At 41.1% G+C, this 13,679-nt stretch overlaps 1 protein-coding gene across 1 annotated transcript in view; it reads left to right on the top strand.

The window, feature by feature from the left end:
• CSMD1 (CUB and Sushi multiple domains 1) overlaps window positions 1-13,679 on the top strand; it is a 1,651,174-nt gene that overhangs the window by 1,204,521 nt on the left and 432,974 nt on the right. The window contains exon 20 of the mRNA XM_045010124.1: window positions 5,264-5,380. Within this exon, the coding sequence (XP_044866059.1) occupies window positions 5,264-5,380 (117 nt within the window). The remainder of the gene's footprint in view (window positions 1-5,263; window positions 5,381-13,679) is intronic.

Below are 13,679 nucleotides of genomic sequence, written 5' to 3'. Positions count from 1 at the left end.
AGTGCTCCAAGCACGTGCCTGAGGCGGCAAGCCATGGGGGACACCCTGACAGTCCCTGTGAGGGCGGCAGTAAGGCAGCCTTTGGCAGCTTGCCTGAGGGAGGTCCGCCGGTCCCGTGGATTTGGTGGCAATTCGGTGGCGGGTACACCGAAGCCGCGGGACCGGCGGACTTCCCACAGGCAAGCCACTGAATCCGTGGGACCGGGGACCTCCCGCAGGCAAGCCGCCAAAGGCTGCCTTACTGCTGTGTTTGGGGCAGCAAAAAAGCTAGAGCCACCCCTGTGTGTTAGTCTGTATCCGCAAAAAGAACAGGAGTACTTGTGGCATCTTAGAGACTAACAAATTTATGTGAGCATAAGCTTTCGTGGGCTACAGCCCACTTCATCGGATGCATAGAATGGAACATATAGTAAGGAGATAGATATACATATTCTCTGTATGTGTATATATATCTCCTTACTATATGTTCCACTCTATAACACTTCCTTATTTACTTTCTCCGCACCTGTCATGATTTTATAGACCTGTATCATATCCCCCCTTAGTTTTCTCTGTTACAAGCTAAAAAGTCCCAATCTTATTAATATCTCCTCATACGGAAGCCGTTCCGTACCCCCTTTAGCATCTTGATTGTCAAGTGGCCCCACTGGTTCTTTAGCAGGCTTCTTGCTTCTGATGTACTTACAAAAAATTTTTGCTATTACTTTTTGCTTCTTTGGCTAGCTGTTTTTCAATTTTTTTTTGTTTTTTTGGCCTTCCTAATTATGTTTTTACACTTCACTTGCCAGAGTTTATGTTCCTTTCTATTTTCCTCACTCGAATTTAACTTCCACTTTTTAAAGGATACCTTTTTGCCTCTCACTTCTTCTTATACTTTGCGGTTTAGCCATGGTGGCACTTTTTTGGTTCTCTTACTATGTTTTTTAATTTGGGGTACCCATTGGAGTTGAGCCTCTATTATGGTGTCTTTAAAAAGTTTCCATGCAGCATGCAGGGATTTCACTTTTGGCACTGTACCTTTTAATTTCTGCTTAACTTATTTCCTCATTTTTGTGTAAGTTTTTGTGTGTGTGTCGGGGTGGGGGAGGAATGGCCACATTACTCATAAATAGGAAATTACTTTAGTAAGAGTTTTGTTTGGTCACTAGCTTTGACAATCAGCCAGGGTTTTTTTAATTGACTAAAAATAAATTCAACACCCAAGTCTGAACAGTTTGGCTTGAATAATATGAATAGTATATACTATTTAGGTCAATTAAAATATACACTCAGTATATTGTCCGAAATAGATTGCGATTCGTTAAAGCTTGGTATTGAGTGAGGAAAAACAGGAAGGACCAGAATAACAGTGAAAAGCCAAGTGGCTGCGTTTATTTGGGGGATAATTACAACTTGGGCCGGGGGAGTAGGCAACTTTGGCTGGAATGGTATTAAAAGCAAAAACACATCCCAAAAACACAGTGATAATACACTTTATACTGCTCACCACACCACACCAGATAGACAGGCACACCAATCACACAAGATGGGAATCGGGTTCGTCAGGGCGGTGCCCGGTGCAACACAGAGAAAGAGACCCACGGGCCACTGCCTCAGCCACCCTTGCTTTCACACTAAGGGTAACCCAGAGTGCGGTGCGGCTGCAGCTGGGCAGATTCCACTCATTCAGACCACGGGGACAGGAACCCCTTGGTCAGCTAATCTCCAGGTGGAGACAGCTCCCAGATTCATTCACTCTGGACAAAGACAGAGCAGTGATTCATACATATAAAACAGTTTGCAATTAACAATTCAATAACAAATAGAACAATTATACAAGCTAGCTAAGCAATTGTGCAATTCTGAGCTCACTAATACAATCCTGATATCCTGAGTAGATATTTGGTACCAAGTTAGGGAGGGGAAAAAAATAAGAGGCTAGATAAGCTAACTGTCAGATATTAAAAAGCAAATACCGCACTCCAGGCGCAGCTGACCAGCAGAACAGACACCAGAAGCATGACGAGCTGACAGGGATCGGGTCCAAACGACAACGAATCCAAACGATACGACACGAGTGCACTTTACCGGGAGGAGACCCTGGCCAAAAGGGTGATCAAGTCCTTCAGCTAACACACGGATGCTCCACACAAATTTTGGGGGGAAACCTAGTTTTATAGAAAGGTCTCACTCCCTCATGTCAGCATCTGATTGGCTCCCTGGTCCCTCCTCCCTTCAGGCTTCGAGCTGTTGCCACCCCACGTCGGAAGGATTTGCACACGGCACACTGGAGTTGACAAGTAAACAAACTTGACCCTTAGATGACTGGGTCCAAAAAGAGCGGGAAAGTGAGTCGCTGGGCAGAATTAACCTGACCTCCAGATGACCGACCCAAAAAAAACAGGTTGCCGGGCAGAATCAGGCCTTCACACACAGAACTAGCCTGACCTTCTGATGGCCCAGCAGGAGAGAGAAAAAAAAAACAAAAACACAGGAGAGCATACACAGCCAGTGTTGCTGGGCAGGATTGAGTCTCTGCCCTCTCCTATACAACAAGAACCTGGTCCAAGATGGAGGCTGCCTTGTCCTTTTAACAGGACAAGATGGCCGTGGACCGACAATTGGCCATACAGAGCCATAACTATGTATCGGATTGCGACAAGTATATAGACTAAAATTGTCATCATGGCCTTGTGGGGTATGCAAATCCAATAAGATTGCAATATGCAGAGTTCACTTTTTTTTCAGTTAAAGTTTGTCCTTGTGTCCAAGATCCAGCATCCATACTATATGCTAGGGAATTGTAGAGACCTTCTGAAGCAGGGCAGAAGAAAAGCTAAGGTAAATGAGCGCCACATCACTTCTCTTTTGTTTTTCATTCCATCGCACTTGCATGCACGCCCTGGGACGTCGTATATCTCTTAGACTCTTGAACTCCCTTCTACAACTCCATTTTAATTGGGCAGAGAACAAGTCCTGGGATGTTTTTTTTTTTAAAGGGCCTGTGGTTAATCTTTCAGCTAGGAAAGAATACAGTAAATATGTTTACTGGTTATTGACATCACTCTCATGAAGACAGTCTGTCACTCCAACTCTGGAAAACTGGCACATTGAGGTAACAACATAGAACTGATTGCATTCAGCAAAAGTTAGCCACATCAAAGAGACTAGTGATATTGCTGTCTGAGGATTCTTCCACAATATATGTTTTAATTGGAAAATGCCAATTTGTCATAAAACTGTTCATGGAAAAGGGTTGCTTTCAACAAATTACTTGTTCTGAATTTTTTTTGAAATTTTTTGGTCAAAATGACCCATTTTGACTTTCTAAAAAAAGTGAGTTTCAATTCAAAACTACTTTTTATTTTTAAAATTAAGTTAATTCAAGATAAAGATTTGTGTAAAAAAATTATTTTCATTCCCCCACTTTTTAAATGTTTCAAAATGATTGACATGAAATGTTTTTAGTGACCTTATCTGAAATATTTTCAGATTTTTCAGTTTGCAATTTTTTTTTGAGATTTTAACTGTTCATCTCAATTTGGGATGGGAAAAATTTACAAAATCTCAAGAATTCTTGCAGGGTAGGAGAACTGCTTCCTGCCCAACTCTACCTATTGATGATTTCATAGACATCAGATTGCAACTTCAGGTAGGGAATAAACAGAAGAAAAGTCTAATGGAAAAGTACATTACCCTGTTTCATAGCAAACTCCTTTGTAACATAAAACAGAGTAGAAAAAGAACTACATGTACTGGGACCCAATAGTCAAATATCCCTCTAAATAATATAGTTGGCAGAAATGCTTTATGTAGTTTTCAGCTGTGGCTCCATAGTTAAGGATGAGTTGAAATTTTGCACTTATATCTAGTTTTTAGTCAGGGGGGAGGGAGAATGTTTGTGTATGTGTGCGCTTGTGGGCACATATATAATATACCAAAATAATTTCACTGTTACCACATATTTATAAATATAAGAATTATCACTTCTTCATATCTAAACTCCTTTTCCTGTTTAAATGGGGTCAGAGGTGCCCACAATTCTGGTCCATGGCATGGGTTCATAAATATATAAATTATGTTTATAGAATTATTCAAAAACTTCTGCAGCATCTCAGAATAATTGAGGAGAATTAAAAATGGCATTTCAGCTATAATGCTACAGTGTTTTGAGCACACTATCACTGCAAATTTATTGTACATATTGATCTAGCTGCTTCTCTATGTCTACTACATTTAGTTCAGTTTTAACAGATAGAAAACAAAAAGCAAGCTAGTACTTCATCATATTATTTGTTAAATATGTAGTTTATTAAAATTTTAAAATAAAGCAAGAAAGAGATAGACATCAGAGGCAACCACAGTATAATTATGAGATCAGTGAGCAATTTATCTGTATATAAATACAAATCTTAAATGATACTTAATGTGCCATGCAAATTTAAGAAGCCTGCTTTAACAAATGTTAGTATACATGTTTTCTAGTCTAGTTTTTGCCTTGGAGAATGTTCAGCTACAAATAACTTAGTGATGATGGCACTATTCACATTTCTGGAAAAAGTGGAAAAATCTCCATACCTATCTTTTTTTTCTGCAGCACATAGAGAGAAAAGGTGTAAAGGCATATTATTTTTCTGAAGAAAGTTGTAAAAGTTTTAATGTGATGCAAACTGCCTGACGTACTCTTCCCTTTAAGTATATTATCCATTAAAACTATGTGTGAAAAGTTTCATACTCTGAAGTAGGTCATGCTGAAGATAAGGTCCAGCCTATTTCTCATTGGTTCTTGTCCCAGTATGGTGCACCTGTTGTTTGGTATTCTTGTGCGTTTTTGTTACACTTGATACTTTACTCTGCCTATATTAAAAGATAACAGTTGCCATATTTGTTATGCTACAGTACAGTATTTATCCTTGTCCTTATCACTGTTCTACTTAACTGTGCTCTCTAAAATGTAAAACCCATATCTTCAATTTGCATTTTCCTACAATCCATTCCATGCCCAAACACTCATGCTAAGACACCTCTCCCAGAAGGGTTGCCAAGGAAACCAGTCACTCTCTCGTAACTTTGTGTCTTAATGCAAACATGCATGTATTAAATCTGTTGATATTCTACTGTGCATTGAGAAGTAACAATCTTAAAATAAATCATAATTTTTCTCTGGGTCACTGTACTGATAAATTCATGAAGCAAAAATGTCCAATAACAATATCTGAGTTTTAGTCTCTGCAGCAGAGTGCCCAATATAATGAATTTCTTTCTTTCTTTCTTTCTTGTTAAGCTTTATGTGGTGGCTATATTCATGGGAAGAGTGGAACCATTCTGTCGCCGGGTTTTCCTGATTTTTATCCAAACTCTTTAAACTGCACTTGGACTATTGAAGTGTCACATGGCAAAGGTAAGAATATAATATGAATTGAAAATGTACAGAACAATATATTACTAAAAAAATCTTTGCTTCAGACAGAATTAAATTGAATTTTTTTAATCTGTGGAAGAAGGAAATCCATAATTAATTTCCCCAAATAAATACTTTTAGATGTAATGGCCTTACTTTTGTTCTCTTAAAACGTTTGAAAAGAGGAATAAAAAAAGTTTCCTTTTAAGAGTGACAGACCTGAAACACACTGTTGGTACTAGTCTTGTCAGATATTTGTGGTTTATGAATGTTATAATTTATTTTGAAGGAAGATAGAGATGCAGCAGGAAGAGGAAAAAGATTAAAATAACACCTGTGGCTAATTAAGAGCACAATTAAAATATACATTTTGGGTAAAGTGTAGCAAGGGCCTACAGTCAAACTGATGGCATTTCTCTGTTTGTAACTTTTGAATGCTACATGGATCAATTCCAAAATTTCATGCTTGAAACATTCACCAATGTGTTGCAGTATAGGGATTGTGGACTCTTTTAGGCTGCAGTCAGTAATGTAAAACATTTCTTTCTCTCTGTATCACATACCGGCATGCAATAACAGTATTGTAGTTAACAAATTAGTCCTGTGTTTTGCAACTATAATTTGGTATGTTGATACATACTTAAGCAAGTATAGCATTCTATCCAGCAAAGAGACTATGTGTGTATATTAAACTACAAAACTCTGGAGGAGGTATAGTGGGGATCTGTTACAGATCACCAAATCAAATTAAAAATAGGATGATTTACTCCATAAGCACCTGTCAGTAATCTGTAGAAAGACAGTTTGTGTTCAATGGGACTTCATCTGGGAGTCCTGCTGCAAGTCTCACTCAGCCAGTACTGAGTAAAACATTATTAAAGTTTCTAAAAATTAAAAGTGATAATTTCACAACATAATGGAACTATTTTGGACTCCATTATAATGGATAAAGGTAAGTTAATCACTGGAATGAATGGTGATGTTTACTTAAGACAGTGTTTCCCAAAGTTTTTATTAAGGCAACCCACCAAATCTGCCATTTGTCTTTTTTTGTGACTCACCATTACATATATGTACCCTCTGCTCTGGCATCATAATTCTAAAATGGGTGAGTGAGATGCATGGTTTGGAGACTGAGCCTGCCTCACACTCACTTTGCAGACTCTTGGCTTGCAGTGCTGGGCCTAGCTTGCTGCTGTGTTCATTGCCACTCCCTCCAGGCCCTTCCCTCCACACTACGCTTAGAGAAGTGTATGTTTGCCTAGGACAGGGCCCAGTGTTGGGTTAATCAAGCCCTTGTCATGGTGCCCCATCTAGAATCTTCCTGAAATCCACTGGTGGGTTGGGACACATCATTTGCCAGAGACTCCAGGTCATTCTCTTCATTACGTTTCATCTCATGGAGATTCAGTCCTGCCTGGAATATCATGCGAGCTGAAGGCTTCTGCCTCAGGCTGCTCTCCCAGCTGGCATCACCGTGAGGTTGCACCTACTCCAGCCTACCCCTTGCTCCCAGGGCTCATGAAGCCTGGACAGTAGTCAGGAGGAGTTCAACTATAGGCTGAGCAAGTGCAGAATGGTGGTAGAATGTGCCTTTGGACATTTAAAAGCTCGCTGGCACTGTTGGTCAGACCTCAGTGCAACCAGCATTCCCATTGTTAATGCTGCTTGCTGTGTGCTCCATAATATCTGTGAGAGTAAGGGGGAGACATTTATGGCGGGGTGGGAGGTTGAGGCAAATCACCTGGCATCCCATTTTGAGCAGCCAGACACTAGGGTGATTAGAAGAGCACAGCAAGATGCGCTGCGCATCAGAGAGGCTTTGAAAACCAGTTTCATGACTGACCAGGCTTCAGTGTGACAGTTGTGTGTGTGTCTACTTGATGCAAACCCGTCCCCTTTGTTGATTTTAATTCCCTGTAAGCCAACCACTCTCCCCCCTTGAAATAAAGTAATTATTGTTTTGAAACCATGCATTCTTTCTTTATTAATTTAAAAAAAATGAGATAATGGACAAGGTAGCCTGGGTGGGGTGAGGGAGGAGGGAAGGACAATGCCACATTGCTTATTGTAGCCACACTACAAATCAAAAATATTTGAATGACAGCCTTCTGTTGCTTGGGCCATCCTCTGGAGTGGAGTGGCTGGGTGCCCAGGGCCTCTCCCTTCCCCACCCCCGTGTTCTTGGGTGTCTGGGTGAGGCGGCTATGGAACATGAGGAGGAGGGGAGGCAGTTATACAGTGGATGCAGCGGCAGTCTGTACTCTTGTTGACTTTCCCCTGGTCCTGAACTTGATCATGCAAGACCACAGCTGCCTCCAGCATCCCAATATAGAGTGTCTTCACTTCATGGCATGGAACTCCATGGCTAAATCCCTTGGAGCTCACATGCTCCGACCCTGTTAGAGAAGTTCTCCTTGGCAGCAGGAAGCCATCCACTAGGGCCACTTATTTGGATAAATGGAAGAGATTCTCTATTTGGTCATTACAAAAGGACACTCCATCTTTACAGTCATCAATTCCCTTTATTTTGGATTATTTACTACACCTGAAACAGCAAGGTCTGTCTGTGTCATTAATAAAGGTACAACTGGCCACTATCTCAGCTTTCCATCCCAGTTCAGCCAGTTACTTGGTTTTTCCTAACCCATGGTTGGCCGCTTCCTCAAAGGACTGATAGACTGTACCCTCAAGTAAGACAGCCAGTCCCCGCATGGGATCTCAGCCTGGTGCTCTCCAGACTGATGGGCCCTCCCTTCAAGCCCCTAGCAACATCCTCTCTTCTCTGTCTTTCCTGGAAAGTAGTGTTCTTGGTGGCTATAACGTCAGCCATGAGGCTGCTTGAGCTTAAGGCCTTGACTTCTGAGCCCCCATATACTGTCTTCTATTATGACAAGGTGCAGTTGCGGCCACACCCAGACTTTCTCCCAAAGGTAGTTTCGCAATTCCACATGAACTCAGACATATTTTTTTTTCAGTGTTTTTTCCTAAGCATCACAATAGCAACAGGGAGTGAAGGCTCCACTCCCTGGATGTCAGGTGAGTATTAGCCTTTTACACTGAAAGAACAAAACCGTTTCAGAAATCAACACAACTCTTCCTTGCGATTGCAGACCGGATGAAGGGGCTTCCAGTTTTGTCCCAAATAATCTCTTCATGGATAACGGGCTGTATCAAGGCATGCTACAACCTAGCAAATATACCTACACCCACACTGACAGCATGCTTCACAAGGGTTCAGACATCCTTGGCAGCATTCCTGGTGCAAGTCCCCATTCAAGATATCTGCAGGGCAGCGATGTGGTCATCAATCCACACCTTTACATCACACTATGCCATTATGCAGCAGGCCAGAGACAATGCCGCATTTGGCAGAGCGGTGCTGCAATCTGTGATCGGCTGAACTCTGACCCCTCCTTCTAAGAGATGCTTGGGAGTCACTACTTGAAATTGACACGTTCAAGCACTTGAAGAAGAAGAAACAGTTACCTAATTTCTTGTAACTGTTCTTTGAGATGTGTTGCTCCTGTCCATTCCAAGACCCACCCGCCTGCCTCTCTGTTGAAGTATCCAGCAAAAAGGAACTGAAGAGGCGGTGGGTCTACAGGGATTTATATTCACTGCCATGAAGGCACAACCCCAGGGAGCTCCACAGCTGACCCAATAGGTACTTCTAGGGGAAAAACCCTCCGACGACTGTGCACGTGGCGTGCACACACCTATTTGGAATGGACACAAGCAACACATCTCAAAGAACAACAGTTACAAGAATTTAGGTAACCATTTTTTATCTTGACATCACTCTTCAGGCAAAATAATGGAAACGCTGATATAGAATTAAATTGATACTGTGACAAACCCAGACCAGTTGGGTGCAGGAGTCTGGTAGAAGGCAAATATACTGGTCACTGGATGAATAGTTTTCTGTTCCCTGAGTGACCAGAGCAGGGGCTGCCCTAGAGCAATCAGGAACCTGCTAGAACCAATTCAAACTAATTAAGACACCTAGAGCCAATTAAGAACTTGCTAGAATCAATTAAGACAGGCAGGCTAATCAGGGCACCCGGTTTTACAAAGGACCTCCCATGAGTTAGTGGAGGGTGCACAAGGAGCAGAGAGTGAGAAGGTGTGCTGCTGGAGGACTGAGGGGTACAAGTGTTATCAGGCTTCAGGAGGAAAGTCCTGCGGTGAGGATAAAGAAGGTGATGGGGGAGGCCATGGGGAAGTAGCCCAGGGAGTTGTAGCTATCAAGCAGCTGATACAGGGAACATTGTAGACAGCTGCTATCCACAGGGCCCTGGGCTGGAACCCGGTGTAGAGGGCAGACTCGGGTTCCCCCTATCTCCCTAACTCCCTATCAGAAACAGGAGGAGTTGACCTGGTCTGTGAGAAACACCAGATGGGAAGGTCTAATTTGGAAAGGGATCTGGCCTGTCCCTGACCCACTAGGTGAGACAACAGAGCCTGCAGAGATTGTTCTCCATTTCCCCCATGCTGGCCAGTGATGAGGTTAGCTGAGTGAATGGCAGGTTTGAGTCTCTAGCAAAGGTAGCCAAACTGGGGGCTGCCGTGAACCTCTGAGGCGAGCAAATCTACCAGAAAGCGCAGGACCCACCAAGGCAGAGGAGGAACTTTGTCACAATACATATATTCCTATCCTTTAATTCTTTAATGTCTGTCAACAGGATTTTATATTAAATAGGTCTTTTCAAACAAACCTGATTTCTTTCTTTGAGATTATAAGTTTGGTTGATGAAAGCAACTGCATTGATGTACTAAGGTTTTGTAAGGCATTTTACTTAGTACTGCATGATATTTCAATTAAAATATTAGCACTATAAAATATCAATAAAGCATACATAAAATTGTTTTATTATTGGCTAACAGAGATCTCAAAAAGTGGTTGTCAATGGAGAAATGTCAAAATGTGTAGTGGGGTTCTACAGGGATCAGTACTAGGCAAGACTCTATTCCATATTTTCATCAATGATCTGGAAATAAATATAAAATCACTGCTGATAAAATTTATGGATGACACAAAGACTGGTGGCGTGGAAAATAATTGTTAAGACAGGACAGTCATACGGAACTATCTTGATTGCTTTGTAATCTGGGCCCATTCAAACAGCATATTTTTTTTAATACAGCCCAATGAAAAGTTGTGGGGAGGGATAGCTCAGTGGTTTGAGCATTGGTCTACTAAACCCAGAGTTGTGAGTTCAATCCTTGAGGGGGGCCATTTAGGAATTTGGGGATTGGTCCTGCTTTGAGCAGTAGGTTGGACTAGATGATCTCCTGAGGTCCCTTCCAACCCTAATAATCTATGGTTCTATGAAAAGTTAAACATGCAGGTACAAGGAATGTATACTATATCTCCAGAATAGGGGACTGCATCCTGAAAAGGATTTAGGGGGGATTTAGTAGATAGACAACTCAACATCAACTTCCAGTATGATGCTGTGGGGAAAAAAGTGCTAATGCAATCTTTGGGATAAACAGGGAATAGAAGCTGAGAGGTGATTTTACCTTTGTATATGGCATTCTTGAGAGCAGTACTGGAAAAACAATTACAGTTCTGGTGTCCATATTTTAAAAAGGATGCTGTAAGATTGGAGCAGGTGCAGAAAAGTGCCACAAAAATTATTCAAGGAGAAAATGTTTTACAGTGAGAGACTTGATCTCAAGAGTGTAGCTTATCAAAAGAAGATTGAGAAGTGACTTATTAGTAGAGCCATTCAGAACCTTTTTGTCAAAGTATGCTGTTTTGTCAAAGCTGTATCAGTTTCCACAAATCTTTTGTTGTGAGGAGAAGAAGAAAGAAACAGAAACAGAGACAGACATGCTGGCTCTTTCTCTATAACCCGGGGGTTAGGGTGCTGGTTTGTGATGTAGAAAACCCAAGTTTAAATCCCTTCTCTGCCTGATTTGGAGTGATCTGTCATGAAGTCACATACACTGCAGAATGAAAATAAATTTCTAAAATTGTCTTAAAATGGAATTGTCTCCCTTTGGTTGACTTTATTGATTAGTTTGTTGTTCATTGTGAGAGTATAGTGGGTATTAAAAGTCTCTTTAATGTAGCAGAGAAAGCCAGACAAATTCAAATGGGAAATAAGGTGCAAGTTTTTAACAGTGACGGTGGTTAACTAGTGGAACAAACTATCAAGGGCAGTGGCGGATTCTTCATCCTTTGTCTTCAAATCAAGGCTGGATGCCTTGTTGGAAGATATGCTTTTGGGATATTGCGCTCAATACAGGGGTAACTGGGTGAAATATAATGGCCTGTGATATTGCAGGAATTCAGACTAGATGATCTGATGGTCTATTCTGGCTATAAACTCTATGAATTTATGAAAAATGGGAAGACAGAGAAATGTAGCATATTCTACATATATCTGGAATTATTAAAAAGAGCATTTTTAATTGCCATAAAAATAAATGCATTAGCTGCCATTTAAATAAATAAATACCAAACCAATAAGGCCATAAATTGTTGTTTTTGTGTTGATTCACATTAGTCTTCAACTGAATAACAACTCTTCTAGGTGAATTATCGACACTGTTATCAATAAGAGGTCACCCTTTGAGATAATTCCATAATTGAATATTTGAACTAGCTTGTTAAAGTTGGTATCATTTCACAGTAGCTTTTTTATTTTATTTCCCTCACGCTGAGCAGCGGAAAGGATTTTTTGTTTCAAAGTAATTCAAGACTATAAATTTTGCAAACATTGTAAAACACAGAAGTGGGGAGAGAATTGTCCCAACAATAGTACAGACTCTGCAGTAAAATAGCTTTAAAGTAGATAGAATGTGATCATAATACATCAGCAATTGACTCTTCAGGCCAGAAATGGAAGGACTGACCTCAATAATGAAATATTTTTATTCCTAGATTATGGGGGGATATCTGGATAGTCTAGTAAAATGAAAGTTGGCCTCACATAGTGCTCATGACAAACTTACTACAAAGAGAAGAGACATCGGTCTCCAACAATTACAGTAATTATTCTGAAAAGGCACTCTTTCAGCATTTCCTTTTCCCTTCCCTCTCTCCAAAGGAATTGCATCCAGGGAGTTGAGACAATGATCACTGTAGGCAAGCACCTGGGGCTTAGGTATAGGTTTAAGGTTAAAAGGCTATTAGGGAAATGAATACCTTTTTGGTATGTGTAGTGATAGGAATGCCAGTGTTAGAGATCTTGATTTAGATTTCATGGAGCCCCTAAACCAGTGAGGGTTTCAGAATGGCCAAGTGCAGAACATTGGTTTAGCAGTTGATAACCTTGAAAATTCTTAAATCAACCCACCCATCTGAACAAATTGATCATATTTCTGGATACCCTTTGGACATAGAGCATATAGGTACACTCATCAGACATGCACTCAGATACCTGTATTCAACCATATTGTATTCATGCAGTTACACATGAATATCCTGTGCATATGAAATAATAATGCTTTGTATACGCTATGTATATGGCTTCCGCTTTTCAAAATGTTGTACATAAATTAACAATTCTTACAATTTTCCTGTCTGTCAAGTAATATTGTTATTTCTCTTGTATAAATGAAGAAAATGAATCCCACGTAAATTATGTGAGTTGCCCACACAAACAAGCAAGCTAGTGGCAGAATTTGAATTAATATCAGTTTGTAGCTCCCAATCTAGAGCTCTGTCAACTAGACCACAATCTCTTGATTGTTTTTCCTTCCATATCTCTTGAAGGTTTTCAGTCTGTATCACCTGTGTGTAAAGCGAATAACCACATTGCACCTGAAGCAGGGGGGACATTGTCCAAGCTTGCTGGAGGAGGGGTAGCAATGCTTTATGGTGGAGGGCGGGGGAAGAGATCAGAAGCTGCTGCAAAAAGGTGGGTGGGGGTCAGCGTGGTGACGCTGACTCATCCCCTGGGAATGTAAGCGTGGAAGCCTTTAAAAGGGTCAAGACTGGGCATTAAAAGCCCTTTCTCCATACAGCAGGCAATGCAGCACCCTCCATCTGTCCTCTTGAGGGGCTAATATCAGGTTGGGTTAGGACCTGAAGTGGGCATTGCACTAGTCTCTCCTTTTTAAGGGGGCTGAGAAGGCATTTTTCCCTCAGCACTATAATGGCTTCAGTGGAGTGGGGTTTTTCTCGCCTTCCCCAGAGCAAGTGTCAGGGAGGACCTATTATAGTGAGTTGAAAATGGGGTTAAGTTATATGTTGCAACTCATTTTGTAAGTGTGGGGTGGATGTCAAGTGCAGTTACTCCATAGGGAAGGCATCCAGTGACCAGATAAATGGCCTGGTGAAGGA

Source organism: Mauremys mutica, chromosome 3 (genome assembly GCF_020497125.1).
Source record: "Mauremys mutica isolate MM-2020 ecotype Southern chromosome 3, ASM2049712v1, whole genome shotgun sequence".
Lineage (NCBI taxonomy): Eukaryota > Metazoa > Chordata > Testudines > Geoemydidae > Mauremys > Mauremys mutica.
Note: the sequence above shows the minus strand (reverse complement) of the source record. Positions and strands in the feature narration are given on the sequence as shown.